Below are 23,551 nucleotides of genomic sequence, written 5' to 3'. Positions count from 1 at the left end.
ATTGACTTGGATAGGAAGGTTGAACTTTAGTAGGATTTCAAATTTTACAAAGATCCAACTTTTGGTTCCAGTTTGTTTTTGAAATCTTTCTTTATCCTAACTAGTAGATGGAGCATTCATATTTATAGAAATGTGCATGTTGTGTGAGTAGACTGTCAAAAAAGGCAAACTGATTTTGTGAAAAATTTATGTTTTTTAATCGCTTACATGTACTTGCCAAAATAAAGATTGGAATTTACTACTGTACAGTGTACATTGGCCTAAATGCTGTCCAAAAAAGATTATCCAATAGAAATAAGAAGTCGGTGATTTGTAAATGGTGAGAATGTATCTATTTGTTCATCTGTTGAACATAAGATTGCAACAATAGTGATCAACTTTTGGGGGGAAGGGGGAGGTGCAAGGTCTTATATTAACCGGTCTTATTAGGGTTTACTTGAACATTCTTTGCATTATAAGGCTTTGGGATGTCAAAAAAATCCACACAAATTAACATACATACATGTAGTAGATATTTGGAGAAGAGGTTTAGCAACATCGTCTGCAATATTGTACTCATTACATGCTGTGTAATTTTCAGCATGGCAGCCTTGATGAAGAACCAATTATAAATTTAGTAAAATTTTCCATTTTTGTAATATAATGAAATTTTATGAACATATGTTGGTCTGGCCAATGTCCATACTAATGCATTTAGAGTGAGGGGAGAATTACACAGCAACTTTGTGACTCTAAAATGATAAACTACTTGTAGTCCCACTTTTACTGACAAGGTCATCTGTGTAATGTGTCAGCTTAAGAATGTCACTTTATGGTACAATGAAATTCATTGACACCCTAAAGCAAACCATCCAGTAAAAGTCATTTTGTTCACATTCAACTTCTTAAAGGCCTGTTGACTGTATGCCTTTTGTTATAGATATGTTAAAAATCATGGACAACACTATCGGTAGAATCTGTTAAGATTTTATTTTCCTTGGCAATGGGGGATCGGTGTATATGTTAGATACAAAATAACAAAAATTTGTCACATATTATATAAAACAGTAGATTTTACAACAGCCATACAAAGTAGTGTTTCCCATCAGTGATGCAAAACAGTAATTGTAGATTTAATGACCTGGCAAAAAGTGATTTATACCATCCGCAAAGTATCACTTTTGACTCATACAAACATCAGTGGCAATATATTGTAATAAAATCTGTAATTTAGAGCAATCCATAAAAACACAAACATTAAATGAGTAATATACAATACTAATCTTTTATTTCCAGCCCTGATGTGGACAAAAACGATTGATGTAATATCACCAAAGGCAAACTAAAACAATTCATTTTGTGACATGTCTACCAGCAGTCTGTGAAATATTGAAGCTAAACATTTCATGAACAAGGTCCACAACAGTTCAGCTCAAAGCATTCTCAACACTGTGAATAATTGTTGTTGTCAAAGTCTGATATAAAGAATTCTCAGCAGGACAGACATAAAAAATGATGCAGACATAACTGTGTATTCATCAACGGAAATTACATGGATCATCGGTAATTTTGTATTTACAAAGAAGCATTGCAAGAGTGATTGTCCTATTTCATTATGTCATGAACATGCAGGATTGAAGTTTTCAATTCCAGAATTTCATTAGAAAAGATCTGAGTAATGACGTGATTATTTCCACTGGAAGAAAGTAAATTAATTTTATAAAATGTAGTGAGGCATAATTTTAATATTGGCAAAGCATAATGAGTTTTTCTCTACTTTCACATTAAAACCAGATTAATATTGATATATTTGTAATGTATCTGGAGGAGCTGTTATTCCCATTCTTTCGTCTCAAACCAAGCGAGTCAAATTGGTTTTTGAGCGTCACACATCCATACATACATACATACATACATACATACATACACACATACAAAATACACACACACATACATCCATACACTTTCATGGGGGTCTCTCCGTCCAGTCTGCCCGACTGTCCTTCGCTTGGGCCGTACATCACGTGTACCCCCACTCAAGAAGGTGGTCTCCACTGGCCTGGTGGAACCACTTTCACTTTTGGCTTTCCAAAGGTCAGCAATCACAACTTTGCGACCCAAACCTTTGGCCCGGAGCAGACTGGCGGAGACCCCTCGCCCAATCTTTGAGTTGTTTTGTTTACTTAGTTGTGACATAGTAATTTTGCCTAGTTTTTAACTTTCTTACTTTTCGACATTGTGCTTTTCTGTAGTTAGGTTATCACTGTCTTTGTATTTGTTCACTGTAGCATATAAAAAAATTCTTTGAACGCCATATCCTGTGTAGCGGTGTGTACTTACAAATTTAGAAAAGTATCCATCAAATCAAATCAAACCAAAATACTGTTGGTGGGACTAATTGCTTTGCAGAACGGAAAAATGGAAAAATGCCAAAATTTGACACCAAAGTAGATGATATAACCTGGATCAAGTCTTCACACTGTGTGCATACTTTCCATCCACTGCTCCCATGAATCATACATTGTATATTAAGTCAGTATATATGTTTATGGATCCAAAGTGTGGGGTTCACGTCAAAATTGTTCTTGTTTATGAACATTAACATACCAAGCGTCATGACAAAAATAGTAAATCAAAATTGACAAGCACCAGTATTCAAATGCTGAGCAGTGACATTCCACCCTATTGAATCAGAATATTTGTTGAAGCAATCGTTTGGAAATAACTGATATCACTTTTCAGTATTGTATTTTAGGGACCCAATTTATTTTTCAATTTTATTCATTTATTTTTAAATCGTATCAAAATCAGACTTAACACTATAGACTGCAGGACTAAAATGTGACGATGTAATATATTTGTCATTTATATCATATTGAACATTGTCATTCATATCATTTTTAGGAGGCACCGAGGGGGGGCAGTGGTTTGGTACCAGTCTCACTATCAAAGGATGTTGAGTTTGAGACCCAGTAAGCCCAGAGTAACGGATTCACTGTTGGAAGATGGTCAGTTTAAGACCCTAGCAGAGCTTTGTTCCCTGGAGCAAGTCACTTTACTCCTCATTGCTCCATTAGACAATGGGTAATGGGTACCTCATCCTGTAATTGTGCAATGCCTGTGGGATTATGGCTTGAAATAAAAAAAAATTAAAAAAAAGAACAAAGCTATGAGAAACCACTGCTTTTGAAACTTTAAATCACATCTTACATTTGCTTCACAAATTAATAAAGTCCATTCATATATCATGCCATTGTTGATATTAGATTCTTGTCTCATGTTCTCTATCCTGATGTTAATTGTTACTGATGACTTTGAACATGATAATACATCAAATATTGTAATATGTCTTTTAAAAAAGTTAGATGTTGTTTAATAAGTTGTTTTATCAGTACATAGTGACAAAGATATCCTTTCACAACTGAATGCTTTGACGGTGTCGTAACAAAGTTGTTCTCGATGGATGCTTATCATGATCTAAATTTATAAACATTTATTTCGGAGATCCACAAAATGTCAGCTCAGATATTATCAGAGCGTTACTGCTTGACGGTGACAATCCAGTGTTTCATTTCAATTCAAACACGTGAATTTCATATCTGTAACCAATCAAAATACTGATTCTGTGAACAATATTGAATTTCCAATATCAGCAATCAATAATTCACCACAGCAAACATGTCTTATCAGAATTGATGTCTGCTGGGTTAACATCCTGCGAGCAGTTCAATTTCTTGATATCCCGAGCATTCTGACACCATATATTCAATGTCTTTGCAATATAACATGAGACAAAAAGTGTGAACTACAGAAATTCAAATGACATTTGGAGCACTGATACACAAAATGGAACTCAGGTGACAGAAAAAAATCATCTCAGCTATCATATTGATCAGATACTGTTTCTGAGTTCAGGTTTTTCTGAAGTCCACATGGCCTAGATAAGTATGAGTTGAGGGTTCATTGTAATCGCATTACCTTGATTATGAATTCTTCCCTGAGGATTGCACTCTGTTTTCTAAAGGTGTAGCCTTAAATTTTTCAGTTCACTGAACACATGAGTATGCCCAGCGGGCTGAGTTAGAGTTCAGAGTTCATTTGGAGAATGGTAGCATGATTATCAATCATTGTCCCCAGGCCAGGGGGCCACACAGTGGTTGTCTAATTTTGAGTCCAAATAATACACAACCCTCATATGCTGGTACCTGTATTTTCATTTTGGGAAAAAAAATCGGAAAATAGTTAAAATTATAATCCCAGTCAAAATGTCCACCGTTCTTAAGGTAGACTTGAATTTAGGTTATGACAGAAATGTGATGTTGGGCTTTGTTTTCTTTGTGCAAATTTATTTCAATTTTGTTCCGTGTGTTCATGATGCATTGTCTGCCTTCAAATAATTAGACACATACATGGTCTTCATTCAAGTGAAAATTAATTAGGTTTGTCACTGCTGCAAGGATGACCAGGTATCAATAAATGATGGTTCTACTCAACTGAAAATTAACAAACCCAGGTGTCATTCAGCTATCAAAGCAGACACAATGATTTATAATAATCTTTATTATATATATTAATATTTCATGACCATTTTTGGTTTTTTGAAAAGAACTAACCTTTAAGTTTTCATTCTATTGTAAATTTACTGTTGACAAGGTCATCTTATATGGAAAACCTATTTTTCTGAAATAAATTTGATGGTGAGTGGCTGTTGTGTAAATCCCAAATGTGACATTACACCAGTGACTGGTATTTTAGTTCTTAAGGCTTTCACCCCCAGTTCCCTGTGTACAGGTCCAACTTTACCATAGAAAACAATGGATTTTGGACAAACCATGGTGGTGAAAGGGATTTTAGTTCTTAAGGTAACTTATACCCATTGGTACTTGTATGGTTTCACACTGGTCTTCATCTCAACTCATATATACTAAATATCTGCAAACTATTTCAAATAGACCAATAGTCTGTGTCATGATACCTCCAATTTCTACAGAATATTGTATAAATAGTCTGATGGGATATGGTGTAGCTGATTGGCTGATTAACATTATTTACAACAACTTAAGGAGTCTGAAAGGCTATAATGCAGCTGATTGGCTGTTTAGAGATTCGATAAGAACAAACTTGTGCCAGCCAATTTGCTGAAGTCTTTCATGATGCTATACAGTTTCCCTTAGGTATGAAAGATGTTGTTTCTGTAGAGACACACAGTCAGAATTGTCCATTATGACCCAGGAATGAAGGTGGAACAAATTCTGCCCTTCTTTACAAATTTCCGCAATCCGTAATTGTTTAATTCTTTCGGTCAGCATTTCCTGTACTTGAGTCAACTGACATGCCATTGATCATGACTGGATTGTAACTCTCTAATAGAACCATCATGAAAATGAATTAATGGTCATGACCATTAATTCATTTTTTGCGATGGTTTCGTTTATCGTGTCTAAAACCTGGGTCTAATATATGCATGGTCACCCATTCATTCAGTATCTTTCAACATTTCAAACAATATAAGAAGTATCTTGTATCAAACAAAATTCATGAAAAATGGCCGACTTTGTTCCTTTAATGAAAACAAATTTAACAAACAATTATGAAGTCTTTTGGAAAAATTTGATCACTGATGAAAATAGTAAACTAAGAATGTACGCCAAAATAAAACATAATAATTATTTTAGATTAGAACCCTACTTAACACAGTTACAAGGTGAGAAAAGAAAATTACTCAACAAACTTCGCATTAGCAATCATGATCTAGCAATTGAAAAAGGGAGAGGCACTGTTCCAAAAACCCCAATTACTGAAAGATACTGCAATCAGTGCAATACCAACAGTATTGAAGATGAAACACACTTTTTATTAGTCTGTCAGAAATACAAAGTCCAAAGAAAGAACTTTTTTAGTAAAATCAATTCCCAAACGATACAACTGAAAATCAGCTTATTTCTCTACTAACAAAACAAGAGTTATCTTTTAATGAGCAACTTGTAGATTATATTTTCACTTTATATAAACAAAGAAATACCTAGTTATATTTATTATTAGCTACTATTATTATACTGTATTTCTTTATCTTTATTAGTCCCCACGGACACCGTCCGGGGGGACTTATAGGTTTGGTCATGTCCGTGCGTGCGTGCGTGCGTGCGTGCGTGCGTGCGTCCGTCCGTCCGTTCACGCAGATATCTCTGAGATGCCTGGAGCGATTTCATTCAAACTTGATACAAGGATTACTTCATATGGCATACAGATGCACGTCAATTTGTTTTGTGATACGATCCAATATGGCCGCCAGGCGGCCATTTTATTACGATTTTTTCATGTACAGAGCCATAACTCAGGCATGTTCCAACTGATTTTATTCAAAGTTGGTACAAGGACATTGACCAATGTCATACAGATGCACGTCAATTTGTTTTGTGATACGATCCAATATGGCCGCCAGGCGGCCATTTTATTACGATTTTTTCATGTACAGAGCCATAACTCAGACATGTTCCAACCGATTTTATTCAAAGTTGGTACAAGGACATTGACCAATGTCATACAGATGCACATCAATTTGTTTTGTGATACGATCCAATATGGCCGCCAGGCGGCCATTTTATTACGATTTTTTCATGTACAGAGCCATTACTCAGGCATGTTTCGACCGATTTTATTCAGAGTTGGTACAAGGACATTGACCAATGTCATACATATGCACGTCAATTTGTTTTGTGATACGATCCAATATGGCCGCCAGGCGGCCATTTTATTACGATTTTTTCATGTACAGAGCCATTACTCAGGCATGTTTTGACCGATTTTATTCAGAGTTGGTACAAGGACATTGACCAATGTCATAGATATGCATGTCAATTTGTTTTGTGATACGATCCAATATGGCCGCCAGGCGGCCATTTTATTACGATTTTTTCATGTACAGAGCCATAACTCAGGCACGTTTCAACCGATTTTATTCAAAGTTGGTACAAGCTTATTGACAAATGTCATAGCTGTGCACGGCAATTTGTTTTGTGATACGATCCAAAATGGCCGCTGTGTGGCCATTTTATTACGATTTTTCATGTACAGAGCCATAACTCAGGCATATCTCAACCGATTTTATTCAAAGTTGTTACAAGGACATTGACCTATGTCATACATATGCACGTCAATCTGTTTTGTGATACGATCCAATATGGCCGCCAGGCGGCCATTTTATTACGATTTTTTCATGTACAGAGCCATTTCTCAGGCATATCCGCATGTTTTGACCAATTTTATTCAAAGTTGGTACAAGGACATCGACCAATGTCATAGCTATGCACATCAATTTGTTTTGTGATGCGATCCAATATGGCCGCTGTGCGACCATTTTGTTACGATTTTTCATGTCCTGAGCCATAACTCAGACATGTATCAAGCGAATTCATTCAAAAGTATTTTTATCACAGACCTAATGAAGAGGACTCTATCCTCTTTGAGGACCTGTAATCAAAGTACCGATTAACAAGTGGGGACTGTGTCATCAACGATGACTTGATCTTTATTGAAGAAAAATTTGAACTTATTTTTGTATACACTTTTATTGCCATAAATGTGATGTAAATCCTATATTTAAAAGCAAGCAATAAAATATTATTATTATTATTGTTTAAAATTCATGAGTAAATTGAATGAGAATTTGATGTTTGAAGGTGCTAAAAATTGTACACTTATCAAGGTAAAGTTGTCAGCAACTAAGATGGTCTCATCATACCACCTGTCAGACATGCAAATTTCCTTTGTCACGAACATTAAAAAAAATCAATACCCTTTCTTTTGCCAACACAGATGCAACTTATTCCCTTAGTTTCCTTGAATATATTGTGTATGGCTGTCAAAAATCTGTCAACAAAATTACAAAATTGCTCTCTCCTCTGCGGAAAAGGGGTTGATCTTCTCATATATTCACAGTGAGAAATCAGAAAATTATGATTATCAGAACTACATGTATGGTCCCAGAATTTTGAAATATGGACCAAGTTGTTCTGTGTACAGAAGAAATTTGCTTAGTTCAGTGAGTGATCTCCGTGTGTACAGATCATGGAGAATTGTGGGTAGCCTCACTTACTGTGTGCTCAAACTAAGAGGGACTAGCTGTGTTTAAACATTCCTCTGCTATGCATGTTGCTTAAGTTGACCTCCAGTACCTAAAGTTTCAGACCTTATTTACTTTTGTCATTCTTGTTTTTCTGGTTTGAATATTTCTTGTTGTTTTTCTGGTTGTACTGTGCAGAAATCATTGTCACAACATCAACGTAGAATTTTCCTGCACTGAACAGATAGAAACAACATTTATTGTTGATCTTTGGTGCCCATACTGGTATGCACCAATTCTAATCAAATGTGAGCGACACAGTATCATTGCGGTATTTTTTCGGTATGGCTGAGGACATAATGAGAACAACAGATCCAATATCTGTGATTTTTACTTATTGGATGTGCTGTTTGGTATTTTAACCTTTTTTAGTTTGTCATGTTTTTTGATTGATGTACTGTGTTTGTCACTGCTGCAATGTCAATTGCCCAGTCATGGGTTAATAAAGATTTATTGATTGATAATCAGTGGAAATTTTAACAAAAAAGATTTCTCCTTTCATGCATTATTTTCCACATTTAAAATGAGCATTGAGAAGAATTGTGTGCTTAAAAGTACGTTGTCAGAATTTTTTCAACTAGTCTGTGAATTTGTCTACACATGGGAGACATGGTAAACTTAACTGAGGAATCTCCGAGGATACAAATCATAATGAATTATGGGAAATCTATAGTACTGTGCAACATGCATAGATCAAGATATTTATTGGATTTTATCCAATAACACATGTATCTAGTAAATATCATATTAAATGTTGCATAATAAACAAATATCAAATTGTCAATGTTGCGTATACCGTTATGATGTTGTAAGTTCCTGTGTTTAATTGAGAAATGAATATTGACATGGAGACATTGAAAGGCTTTACCACACATTGCCAGTCACTTGAGATGTCAGTTTCAGAAAATCTAATTCACATCTCAGGAGGGAGAGTAAGTTTACAATAAATATTTGATTGAAATCTCTATGGTGCATCATATTTTGCAGTGAAGGAGAACCACAGATGCTGTCATGATACTGCGTGGAAAGCCAGTAATTTCCTCTTCGGTAATTTTTTGTGGAATTACTTTCCGGATCTCGGCAATAAAAATATGTTGTGATAAATTGTAAAAAAAATTATGATATTTTGATATCAATTCTGAGGATTTTTATACTTCAAATGCTATTCTATAAATTTTTTATCTTCCTTGGTTCCAACATTGGTTATTTTGTCCAATATTTTTCAGTTGTGGTAATTCATGTATGAACTCTCATTTATCTAACATATGCTTTAATCCTCCATAAATGTGTCACTGAGTCAAAATTTCACCCATGAACAGCGATAACTCAGCCTGCTACTCCAGATGAAATAACTGATCACAAGAATTAGCTTTCCTTGAAATGATTGCTCAAGCAATGTATTAGAGTGAGTAATTCACAGGAAATTACAAATCTATCACGCTACAGACATATAATTGCAAATAAGGTCAATTTAACATCATGGATGATGTTGTTACATGACAAATAATTAGAGTTAAACCCTAATGACTATCATAATTGCAATGCGCTTAATACTTTTACATTGGCAGAATATGCAACATCTGTTACTACCCAGGTCAGCACCATCCTGTGTTCAATAATAATTTACATTTTAAAAAGATATGAACTTTGTGATGGGATTCATCTGTTATGCAGATTATATATCAGAGTTTTTAATTAAATGAAGTGTACCTTTAAAGCCGCAATTTTCAATCCCAGGTTCTTACAATAGTGGAGTTCTCCTCCCAGTCAAACACTTTGCCAGTACGATGCTTGATTTCTGTAACATTAATTCCACAAATTGATCTCAACCTTATGGTGCCTTTTGCTAATCCCGCAAACAGAGTTTATACAAGCGTTTGATTGACGGTCGGTTCAAATCGCCACCGGTCATTGATTCCCCACCATCAATGTTCGAATTTCCTAAAAATCGTCTTCCGGTCGTGTTGGAATTTGAATATAACCTCAGAGTTTGATCGGTAGCAGCTTCGCGCTGACCGCTTGGCAGTTTGTCTGTGTTTTTGTGACCGGAAAAAACTAAAAAGTGGCATTTTCTGGAGCGAGTGCCGCGTGTTGCCTTTTTGGTGTCCACTTACACAAGGAACGCCACCATAGCTTTGCGCCTTTTTAAAGGGAGGCTCCGCCTTTAATAATGAGAAGATGATATACATTGAAGTACATGAAGAATTACATCTTCACATCATGCAATCGCCAAAACTATGCCAAGTGGTGACATAAAAATGGCTGCCTGTCACTCATATGATGGTACGGGACAAAATTTTGATTTTCACAAATAGAATGATAAAATTAAGTATGCTGGCTTTTCAACCAACTCTTAATTTTTAAGCTTTCAGAATGGCAATAGAGACTGATAAATCTTAGAAGTTTATTTCAAAACCCGGCTCTCAAACTATTTTTTTTACTTCCCAAAAAGTTCAAAAACAAGCAGCTAAAAATCTTCACAACTGTCACATCAACAAAATTAATGCTCTTATTAAAATTTTACTATTATGAAAAACTCTGAAAAGATCATCGAAACCTTGTAATTTATTTTTTCTGCACACTTTGATTCACTAAGAAAAACAGGTCATCAAACTGTCGCTGTCAGTTCAAAATTAATTGTTCAATGTTGCTCACAGCTGCTGGACATTTTGTAGTGGTTGAATTATGTTTTAAAAGCAGACAATTATTGCAAGAGTACGACTGCACTGAAAGCCTTACTTGCCAAAGAGGTGAAATTAATTTGATGTTATAGGAAAACTGCATTGTACATAGAATTTGCCTTAATTAGTTTTCTTTCTTACTGATATTGACACAAATTAATCAGATAATCTGTAGATAAATAAGCACTGACATAATGAGAAAGGAAAATGAAAGAAATACCGCAAAAAGTGAAATTTACTTACCTTTAATAACTAAGTGAACTTGTCATTCTACCAATTTTGTATCAGCTTCAGTTCATTCCAACGGTTGCTAAGCAACAGAGTAAAAAGTAGTGTTGAAGCAGTGAACATTTCAGTATCTTGCAAACAATTTGGGTCTTCAATCACCGATACCCTGGCCTGTCAGCACATTGGCACAGCTTGTATTTCACTTGATGCCTAATCAGGAGCTGATCTCACTGACGTTGTGAGTATTGTGTCTATCAACAGAATGGTCAGGCAAAATCTCTGCATGCTTTTCTTCAGAGAGAACAGGTATGTTATTATTGTGCAGATAGGTAGGCTGCATGTATAACTGACCCCTTAGGTGCTCATTTATGAGGGCACAAGCCTGCAGTCACAGAGATTGGGATGGGGGTGGGGGAGTCACTGAAATTGTGGTTTTTACATGGAATGAAATTATCTACAAAATGCCCAAGGCACTTTGCATTTAGGCAGGAAATCAAGAGCCATTTTGGTGAGATTTATTTTTTTCAATTTCCTGCACATAGATTTTAAGGTTGAAGAAAAGACACAAATGCAATGAATGCTTATTATACACAAATGCAGATTGGCATACAAACGATAAATTTAAAATAAGCACATTTGGCAATTCAGTCCTTAATAAGAATTTTGAAATAATAGGGCAGGCAGCAAAGCTTCAGTTATGTTTTTGTTCAATGAATTAAATTCAGCCTGGGTCTGTTTTCTAATGTTTTAACTTAAATGGTATTCAGGATAAAGGGTGCATTGCCCATCAAATTACCTTTGAATTATTAAATCAGTTTTTGTTAAATTTATATGCTATTCAAATGTATTTATGACTGTATGATGAACGATTGTTCAAGATGACACCCATAGAGGTTATTAGTGCAGTAATAAACACTGAATGTATCTGTCCTTGTGAAATCATCAACATGAATAATGTGGCATGAAAAATTAAATGATGACTAAGATGTGAACAATAGGATAGGGCATTATCTATTAGAAAATAATAAAATCATGAAATTATTTTTCTGTCAGTTTTACATATTTAGAAGCCTGGAAACTTGCAGAACCAATGAAAATGACAAAGATTCTTAGTAAAAAGATTTGTCTGTTTGTTTCAATACAGCTGAGAACATCACAATGGAAATGGAAGAGACTTAAAGTGGCACTCCCACTTTGTAACATTTTTAAAACACATTTTTTTAATGCCAACAGTCGATATTTGACGTGGCGACTGCGCGCGGATCGCGAGATATCGATACAAATATGTCCTCAAAAAAGTAAAAGTTTGAATTCCGGTGGGCCACCTAAATTCAGCTACCGAACATTGAACGTTCGGCACTGGGTTCATTGTCAACTAAGCTATGGAGTACGAGTCTACGCTAACGCTGCTGTACGCCATAGTACCACCCGCGTCGGTGATCAGTCATGGCCCGTGGGGGAAAGCTGAGTCTTACTGACTAGGAGAAAAAACGGAAAACAAAGTTTGCTGATTCCACCAGAATTCGCATAGGTGACTAGCACAGATATGTGCGGTTGATACATAGCGGCCGCCGCGTGTTATGCACGCATACCACGCGGCAGCTGCTTTGTATCGAACCACGCGCAACTGTGTGGCAGACGACAAAATGTAGTCATCAGAGGTGGCTAATATTTTACACGTAAAACTGATATCTATGTGGTATTGGTTAAAAATATAATAAAACTGATTGAGAATAATGAAAACGACAAAAACTAAGGAGAAGTTTTTATAAAGCTTACCTCAAGTGAAGGCATAATGCTGTATATAGGCCTAAAGTCTTCGCAGTGGGAGGTAAAATTGCGTCGTTCGAACTTATTATGGACTCCCTAGAATATCGTCAATCAGCACAACAATAAACCTTCGGGGGGTTTCGGGTCATAATCAGAAACGATCGTAAAACTTCGGGATGTGAAAAATACGCTCGGGAAATGACATGTTTTTATCGATATCTTGCGATCCGTGCGCAGTCGTCACCTCAAATTTCGACCGTTGGCATTAAAGACATGTGTTTTAAAAATGTTACCAAGTGGGAGTGCCTCTTTAAGACTCTAAGAAAATTATTAGCCTTTAGATTGTCTCCACTCTGCAGCATCCAAAAGGCAGTGTTTATTCAGTGTATATGGCTCTGGTTCCCCAGGGCACCCTTTCTGAGGCCACAGGAATGCAACACTCATTTACTTTCAAATGTCATTCATGGGGGAATGTCTTCTGGAAAATTACACATCACCATGGAAACACTGCCAGAGTTGGTTGTGTTCACAGCAAACATGGGAAATATGAAGAAATGAGTTTGAACGGATTAAATAACCAACTTCATATCTGCCTTCATCAGTGGTCATTTTGGCAGCAGACTTCCCTCGGGACTAATTTTCTGCAGGTGTATGTGTCCCCTGGCAAAACTTTCTAGATTTATCATTTTCTTTGGCAAAGATTGATGCAACAATATTGTCTGTGATAAATTGGACCAGTTTGGGATTGAAACAAAATTGTGTGCTAGCCTATACATCACATATACCTCGATTTCAGTTACATACATATACTTTTTCATGTTCAAGGGATGGCTATAATGTTAATAAAGTCAGGTCAAAATTTGTATTGGCTTGTCGCCTTGCATCCAATTTTGAAAGGTGTACTGGTAATTGTTTACAATTCATCCTTATTTTACTTCTTGGATGTTTTTGAACACAACAAAAATAAGAAGTAGTTATAATAGCAAGGAAGACATAGATCAGCTTGGAAAAGTGACAATTAGATGTATTTAATTGTTTCAAGAAATAAATTCAATCTTACTCTCACACTTTGTTTTTATTATGACTATTAAATATGAATGAATTATACTCATATGAATGATAAAACTGTTTTGGAATATTTGATTAAATTGATGTAAGAACTTCAACATTGACAGGTAGCTACTCATGGCAATTTGTCTTGACCATCTATTAGCATATTGATTGACCCAGCATCCTGAAAAACACAGAGATTATTTGGTACGGAACCTTGAAAATCAATAGATCTGTATAATCATACATCAGCTATTATTAGTTTTAAATACTCATTAGTAACGTGCTGTTTGTAATCGCCTAATGTATGTATGTTCAATAAGCATAGTCTCAACTAATATTGGACAATGGGTGATGTAATGATGAATAATGTGAGATTATATCAGCCTTTCAAGGGATCATCAGTAAAGATGTCCTTGAATCTTATTTGCTGTTTGCATATTGCAGCAAAAACTCACATGGATTATTCTCTCTTTCTCTTTCACAACATTTAGACTTTTTTAAAAATTGTATTCTTGAGTTCTACTCAGATGAACAACATAATTATAAATCATACATTTCAAAAATTCAGAACGTCATAATATGACTTGATAACTGGCCTTCTAGGCATAATGAGAAATTCATGGTTAATTACATAAATAGGGCTGTTCGCAAATGATGATATTGTTCTCTTATTAATGTGCAAAACTATAATATTTGTCTGAAAATTTAGATGACATCTTAAGGAACTACACTCATGCAAGAAAAAACAATCTAACGAGACTGTCAGTGTTTACCATGAATGCTAGAAAACAATGATTCTGATTACAAGCTGTAACAACAGCCATATATGCTGTAATGACAAAATTCATCCAAATTTCTGGCAGCAGTGTCAGATGTCATGCATGTACCGGTACAGCTATATTTAGTAACAAACCTGTAATCACCAAGAGTGACATGATCATAGTCATAAATTCAACAGGCTGAATGAGAACTGTTTGTTTTTCTCAGTTTCTTCCTGACCATTTCTTTGATGTGTCAGTGTTTTGAACCAGCGTCACTGTGAGTAATGTTTACTTTAATCCCTTATCATGCTGTGCAAATAGTTGAATTTCCCTAATGCGCCTAGAATGATTTAATTTGATGAAATTACCAAGATGACATTGTGTTCAGGCACCATGCAGCCATGTGCCCTATCTATGCTGATGTAGGTTCAGATCAGAAATACACATGAGTGCATGATAAAATTTTATTTTCAGAAAAAAACACAATTTTGTTACTTTCTTGAAAAACACTCTGTATCAAGGAAAAGATCACCTTCTCTTAGAACACTGTGATAATTGTGAACATATTTGACTTTGCAAGGGCCACTACTATGATTGAAGCAGGGATGTAGAAACTATCCGGCAGTGGCAAAAACAACCGGCTGTCTGCTAAAATTTGCTGGCTGTGAAAATTTAGTTTTAGTAAAAAATCAGGACATTTTGTACAAACTTTATGTGCACATACAATACTTGTAACTGCCTGTACTTTTATTTTTGTCACCTGTAACCAAAATTTTCTACATCCCTGTTGAAGTATAGACTAACTCCTCAAGGTTTTGTCGGAAAAGATATACTTTAAAATTGAACTTCTCCTGATGTCACAAATGCATGATATTAAAATAAATTATTACTTGAAATAAAATGGTTCTGTTCATGCAAGCTACAGTTTATTCTGCTGCATAAATTATCGCCTGACACAAAATATTGTGCGCGATATTGGTAGCAGAAAGCTCTACTGAAATGGCAACCTTTATGGAATTTTGATCACAATAAAAATTCTGCTAAAAGAAAAGCAAACAAAATAATGTTACGTGCAAAAACACAGAAAAAAGATGCCTGTAATATAAAAAATAGTCTGCGCAGCATGGCTAATCTTCCTCAATATTTTGTGATTAATAAACACTGACAATGGTCAAATGATTAAACTGACAAGACAACGTAACATGGCTTTAATTTGTTCAATTCAGTATCTGCATCATGGAAGCAACATCAGTAGCTGTCCAATCTGTTTTGGTCTTTGTGTGCATATGCATCAGTTTATCCATGCTTCACCAACAGAAATGAATCCAGTGCAAGAGCAGATGAATTTTATTTGAACTGTAGAGTAATACAAATTAACAGAAAGGATTTCCTTTTGTCATGACACCATTCTACCTTTGAAGAGACAGGTTTCATGACCAACGGCTTGTAGATTTCATATATATTGTTATTTTATACATACTCAGTTTATTTCTAAAGGCTCCTTGGTAGTTTACCTGCTGCCAATGGTATTGTGGCACTGTCCAAATAGATACATGAATATGTACAACAATGTTTAGGATACTGTTTTCATAATTGTATTCACAGATGACGTCAAACAAATAAATAATGAATAAATAAATAAATAATGAAATAAATAAGCAATGGAACTTTTGGAAATTGACTGACCTTACATACACGTAATTTGTTATTCAGGATGTAATGTATATGGTACATGAAATATACATCAGGATATATAATTAATATCTGAAATCATATACATCAAAAAATAGTGTATCTCTCTATCTTGATAAACTTCTTACACCCACAATAGTTTGCACGTTTGAGATCACTTTACATCTCCTTTGTTTCTGACCAATAAATGGCAAAACCAAGCTACTTGTATTTGAATAATTGCTGTAATTTTGTAATTTGTTCAGGAAAAAGTGGACGATTACATGTATCAGATACACAGGAAGCCATACTGGTACACTAAGGACATGTTTTATCAAGCTCTGTGAAATGTGATATTTCTTTATAATGATATCCTTGTACGTGATATGAGGCTTAACAAATGGGAAATAAATCACTAACTACATCGTGAATACGAGCTTGACATCTTTCTTTCCTTCTGATGATACTTGGGTAAAAAATAATCTGCAAGTAAAAAATAATCTGCAAGTAAAAAAGCCAGCTTTCTGAAATCCATTAGTGATAGGTGTACAGGAATAACAAAACGGATTGGTTTTTTTTAGCAATTGATGTATTTAAATTTGTTTTTATTAAATATATTGAAAGGTTATCCATCTTAAAAAATTAAAATCGACAAACCATCAAAACAAGATGCAAATTGAGACTCACAGAGAAATTCATATTAGTATGGAAACATTGAAATGAGCTGAAATTGCCTCAAATTACCTACTTTTGTAAAGTGTATCAAGAGTTTTTAAGCAACTGGCAAAGGACAAAAATAGAAAAAAGTAAGAGTCGAAAGCAGATATTGAATTATTTGTGATAGGATAAAAATTTGAGAATTCATATATATTCATCATATGACTGCCAGCAAAATATTCCAGCCTACCCAGAATTATATATACAGACATAATCCAAAGCTGAAATGTATTATGCAGGGAATGATAAACAAAATGTGACAAGTATGAAAGGGCATTGCTTTGAATCTATTTTCACATGTTCTGGTACACTGTTTCAGTGTTTGGTAATGTAACTTTTTGTGTGAATGAATTTTTGAATATGAAATGCATGGTCATAAAAAGGATATGTTGAATGAATATGTTGATGTGTCGGCTACTTTTTTTACATTGTATGTATAATTTACTTAGTCATTGCGAATTTGGTTGCATCCATATGGCAAAATGTTTGTCAGCCCTGTTTGCTCAAAGATCATCATTATCACTGAACAATATTGGTGGTTCTCTTCTATTAGCGTGGATACCCCAGTGAAAATCATTGATTAGCAATAAATTCCTGTAAGTTTATTCCAAATCAATGGGAGTACATCACTTCTGATGATCAAACAAGAAAATCAACGGACATTGACTAACTTTTAAACTCTTTTTTTCAGCATTTATTTTCAAAAGCTCATTGTATTTTCCACTTTATTGTTCAATGTCATCGATGTCAACAATTAATGTCATTGTTATTGTGGCGTTATTACTATTTCCTTTCTTTCTTTCAGGAATTGAAAATTTATCAAAAAATATTTACTCATCATCATCAGAATTTTTTATTAAATATAGCCACAAAGCTCTAATTACCGCTTTTATTTATTTTACAGATTATGGTGTCACCATGACAACACATTTTTGTACATGCTTCTAGAATACGTTTGCGGAGGAGAACTTTTCACATACCTTCGGAATGCAGGACGTTTTAACGCTGTAACAGGATTATTTTATGCACTGGAAATTGTGTCTGCCCTGGACTTTTTACACAAACAGGACATTGTATACAGGGACTTGAAGCCAGAGAATGTACTTATAGACAGAGACGGTCACATTAAAATTACGGATTTCGGGTTTGCTAAGAAACTGGAGGACAAGTAAGTTTTGAATGCTTTTGCTGGTTTTCTTTAAAATTTTGCATTGTTATAACCATACAGCTTCCTTGTGAACTTGTTTGATTAACTTTTTCTGTATAAAAGAATGAACAAATTTTTGCACAACTGCAATTTTTACCTTTTCTATATTACAAATGGACAAGTTTTTGCATAATTGCTATTTTTGCTCAGTTGCATATTGTATAAAAACATAAAGATCTATGAAATTCTAGTTTTCCCAGAAAATTTGATTCAGAAGAATTAGCAAAAGCCAAGTTTTTGAACAAAATAAATCAGCTAATAGGATTTAATTTGCAAAAGAGTTCCACTCTTTAGGGAATCTTGATACAGGAGCTTGTCGTCCTATACATATTTGTCAAAGTAAAGAAAGTGGTACTCATGGAACACTGCCAATTTTTGCTGGCAATGACTGACCTCAGTCAAAAATAACACACACCATAATAATTGCTGGTCTCACTTATTCTGTCATGGATATTGAAGTTTCTTTAATTTTATTCCTTATATAGAGGAAAAACAATGATGATTCAACCGAAATAGCTAAAAATTTACTTATAGCTAGAAGAAATGTTTATTAAGTCTGCATTCTAGATGCATATAGTCTTCATGCAATTTGTAAAATGAATGAATCAAAGAGATATATACCACAAAAATCATGTGTGCATGTTCACAACTTAGACTGTTAGTCACATGTTTGACAGAATAATCACAGCATAGTGTAAAACAATTATCAGTGTGACAAGTATTGATGAGCAAACTAACTGCATTCAGACATTAAGGCAATTATGAAACGCATGAGTTCTCAACAGCAGTCTGTCTCCATCACGGTGATAGTGTGATTTGCAAGCATGACAGTTTCCTAGTCATCAGGGACATGTGCAGAAGAAGAAATTGATTGTAGCTGACCAAATAGATCATACCACCTGTTGATATGTGCAAGCAGCTGACATTTAATGTAGTTTATATGCAGTGTGCCCTTCAAGATTTCTGAACTCTTGCAGTCAATTGAGGATCCTAAATTTCTTGAGTCAGTATACTGACTCAGTCAGACATGTGCTTGGTAAATTTACTGGAGTCCAAAAGATGTATCTGTAGTTGATAATATGGCCAATATGCTAATTAAGGGATCTTGGATTATCGAAACATCGAAAGAAACGCACTCTTTTATTTTGCGTTGTCAAATCCTTCCCCTTCAGCAAATATTTTTAAGTATGAAAATCCCCTGGCAAAATTAGGATTTTTAACTTGGCAGTATGGTAATGAATTGCTGAAGTAGGTTGTGAGAAGTTTACACTGCCGACTTGTTTTGAACAACAAACTTTTCAAAACAAAAGCGGAATGTTGATTGCGCATTATGCAAATTTACAGAGTTTACATGGTCCAGGAGTAACCTTGTATTGTTACTGCAAAACTGCACACGTTAATGGCAATGGAGCTAAAGCCCATCTGCTTTATACATCTAATGAGTTCTGCTTTCGATTAAACTGTGCATGTTTTAAAATTATATCATTGACCTCGTAGTGGACACGTGGATCCTTTCCCAATGAGAGAAAGTTGCTATTGTTTTACACTGCTTTTGTTGAGTTTCATCGCATTCGAAACTTGTTGCATATCAGACTGAAATATGAATGTCCAATCATCGAATACCTGCCCCGAAAAGTCTGACCATTCAATAAACTGAATATATTAACCTCTTTAACAAAACAATGAACAAGAATTCATACAAAAAATAATGAAAAAACTCCAGTCACCTTTCTGTTTTAATATTGAAAAGAAATGAGTTTGAAACTTTGTAAACACTATACATTGTATGTAACCAGCTTCTGCTCCATATCAACCTGAAACAATCATGCAAATGAACTCAGACACTGGTATAAGATACAAAAACTTGTTATAAGTACTGCAGGATTACAATCAGTGAAGTATAGAAAAACATAAAATACATCGACTTTTAATCGGTCTTTTGGGAAGAGAATGTGTGTTTCAGTGGGTCTCGTCACAAAACTGGTTGTCTATGGATGTTAGTATTTCATGTGTGAACTCCATAGCTTCAGTATTTCACTGTACTTCCATCATCTCAGTCTTGTAAAATATCTTTGTACAGAGTTTGGGAATCGGTCAAAACCGTTTCTGACAACTTTCTGCTCACAGATTCAGGGGGTTAAATTCCTCATGACTTTAAAAGATTCAGTATTCAGTGAGAGAGGTGTAGTTGAATTCATAAGTCAGTTTAATAAATTCTTGTGTAGCAGAGCAAGGGAGTCTATCACACAGTTTTGTAGCACAGCTAGGGAGTCTAGCACATTGCAGTTATTGTAGCAGAGCTAGGGAGTCTAGCACATTCAGTTTTCGTAGCAGAGCTAGGAAGTCCTATCACATGCAGTTTCTGTAGCAGAGCTAAGAAGTTATCACTGGCAGTTTTTACAACTTTTTTATTTACAGAGTTTTGCTGTAAATCAAAACCAGTGTTTGACAGCTGAGTCAGGGAGAGCTAGCTTTATAGATAAGAGCATTAAGTTGTAAATTTGCAAAGCTTCAGAAGAGAGAGCACTGAAAAAAGGGCCAGCGTCAGCTTGAACAAAGAAAGGGAAATATTGGACAGTTAGAAGCACAAAATAAAAGATTTATGGATGGTTAATAGAATGATGGGTACTTGAAGTCAGGTAGGTAGTTCAGACATAACGTTATCCAAGTATGTAACTTTGTGTTACTTGCATGTATAAATCAAACCTATAAAGATGCAAGTAATGTAGCAGATTCAGAATAATTTTTCCCCAATATGATATTCAGCAAATGATAAACACATAGCAGATACAATTTTAATAATAGAAACACATACATGATTCATGAAAACACCCAAGAAATGCTCCAAAATAAATGTTTATGAAATGTTTAGCTCAAAGAGGGTGATACACAGTGCAGCAGTGATATTGTGAACACCAAATTAAACCATTTTTTAAGCCCATATTTGGTATTTATATAAATACCAAAAAGAGCTTATATAATGAGTCGGTGGCGTCTGTATGTATGTATGTATGTATGTGGGTATGTGCGGATGTATGTCCGTCACACACAAAGGCTCCCATACCGCCACAGCTACCATCTCAGTATTTGGTGTACAGGTAGATGCAGGGGTTGAGATGTGAATTTGTTCAAATGAACACGTCAGTGTCAAAAATGTGCAAATGAGGTAAGAAAAAGGGAAATCCTACAAATGTTCAGGAGTAGTGGCATGCCAGTGACTGAAACAGGCTAGTCCACTGACCTTGAGTCATTTCCTGTCATCGTTTATGAACTGTTACATATTTAAAACAGACCTGCTCAAACCATAGACAGTAGAGAGGGGGAAGACTGTCTATGCTCAAACTAAGAGGGGCTAGCTGTTTCTGCTATGCATGTTGCTAAAGTTGACCTCCAGTACCTAAAGTTTCAGACCTTATTTACTTTTGTCATTCTTGTTTTACTGGTTGAAAAATATCTTGTTGTTTTTCTGGTTGTACTGTGCAGAAATCATTGTCATAACATCAATGTAGAAGTTTCCTCCACTGAACAGATAGAAACAACATTTATTGTTGATCTTTGGTACCCATACTGGTGTGTACCAATTCTGATCAAATTTGAGCGACACCGTATAATTGTGGTACTTTTTATCGTTTTTTATAGGAAGGGGTGACTTTGGAAAAAATGCATATAAATTGGATGATTTTAATTTAGTGGTTAAGGTCTTCCAAAACTACAAAAATAGTCGGTGCACTTTAGTTATAATGTGATATGGCATTTATTTTATCAATTTGTGCAGAATTGGTCAGGTTATGAGCCAAGTATTCAAAACTTTAAATTCCTGTGATTTTCGTTTCAACTGCACATTCTCTTCTTTGCATGTGTATAAGATATGTTTTTCTTTCCCTACAAGAACGTGGACGCTGTGTGGAACTCCGGAATATCTTGCACCTGAAATCATCCAAAGTAAGGGACATGGAAAGGCAGTGGATTGGTGGGCTCTAGGAATTCTTGTCTTTGAAATGCTGGTAGGGTAGGTACCACTTCTTCCATTCTGTCACATAAATGCTATGTACTACATATACCAGCATGAGACAGTGTATGCATACATATTTATTTTTGTAGATTCTGCTAATTCATGATGAAGTGAGTATAATGCTCTTGCAATTTCTACTATTTTAATCTGTATTTGATGAGCCTGAAGACAAATTTCTATAATGTATTTGTGGACAATAAAGTATTTGAATTGAATTGAATTGAATTGAATTGAATTGAATATTAGGCTTTCCACCAACTTGAAAACGTCATTATGTTGTTCCCAAGTGATAAATAGCAGTCACCGGTATAATTTATATTGACAAATAATGGGAACAGTACTAGTAGTTACTCTGGAATATATTTCTTTTAAATACAATTCTAGTTTTTGTAGCTCTACTTTCAATTATTAGAGTTTATTAAATAGATGGTGTTCTGCTTTATGTCATCAGCACTCTATAGATTTCTTCAAATTATGATGAAATTCAAACATCAGAATTTTTCACAATTTTTTTCTCAATTTGATAAAATAGTGTCATTATCACAAACAATTTCACTGTTTACTCGAAAATTCCTTGCATGTGGCATTTTCTGTCAATTACAATGAGCAGATCATTTTCAATATTATCAGCATGTTATATGTAACAGCAGAGCTGTATCGGCAACTATGTTGCGAGTATAGCACCCAGACAAGTGTAAATCTGCAACTTATTTCTTGACCCAAATACAGTATGTACAACAGACATAGACCTCAGGTATTTGCCTTTCAGTGTAGCGCAAATGTAACGTGAAAAGGCACTCATCCCTAACACATTAAAGCAAGGCATTATTGCTTTAGAGCGATTCTGAACACTCACAAACACCTACAGTCTTTCAAAGTATCTCTTTGGCTTTTAACACCGTATCTGCTACAGATATTTCAGTTTGAACCCTAACATTAGGACGTCACTTACAGATACTCACATAGGACATCACTTACAGATACATCTTGACTAAAAGCTTTGTTTTTAGTTTAGGGTGACCCTTTTATTTTTTTTGTTTCTTATCTCCAGAGGAATACTTGGGCAGGGCGGGCAGTCGAAATAAAAAAAAAAACAATTACCCCCCCAAAAAAATCTGTGTTTGTTTCAGTTCAATGTTCTGTCCATTCAATCTCTACAATTTTTAAGTACAGAAAAACGTGTATTTGTTTCAGTTTAATGTTCTGTCCATTCAGTCACTGCAATTTCTTGTCTTTCACTTCAGTGTTCTGTGCTCTCTGTCCTTTCAGTCTGAGTCGCTGCAATCTCACAATTTGATGATGGTGGTGCTGTTGCTAGGATGATTGCCTCAGAGGCGGCGCAAATAAAAA

General features: G+C 35.0%; 1 protein-coding gene across 1 annotated transcript in view; it reads left to right on the top strand.

The window, feature by feature from the left end:
• Nucleotides 1-23,551, top strand: part of LOC139119453 (cAMP-dependent protein kinase catalytic subunit PRKX-like) — a 203,719-nt gene that overhangs the window by 151,993 nt on the left and 28,175 nt on the right. Inside the window, exons 3-4 of the mRNA XM_070683269.1 lie at nt 17,887-18,150; nt 22,079-22,198. Of these exons, the coding sequence (XP_070539370.1) occupies nt 17,887-18,150; nt 22,079-22,198 (384 nt within the window). The remainder of the gene's footprint in view (nt 1-17,886; nt 18,151-22,078; nt 22,199-23,551) is intronic.

This window comes from Ptychodera flava, chromosome 19 (assembly GCF_041260155.1).
Source record: "Ptychodera flava strain L36383 chromosome 19, AS_Pfla_20210202, whole genome shotgun sequence".
Lineage (NCBI taxonomy): Eukaryota > Metazoa > Hemichordata > Enteropneusta > Ptychoderidae > Ptychodera > Ptychodera flava.
Note: the sequence above shows the minus strand (reverse complement) of the source record. Positions and strands in the feature narration are given on the sequence as shown.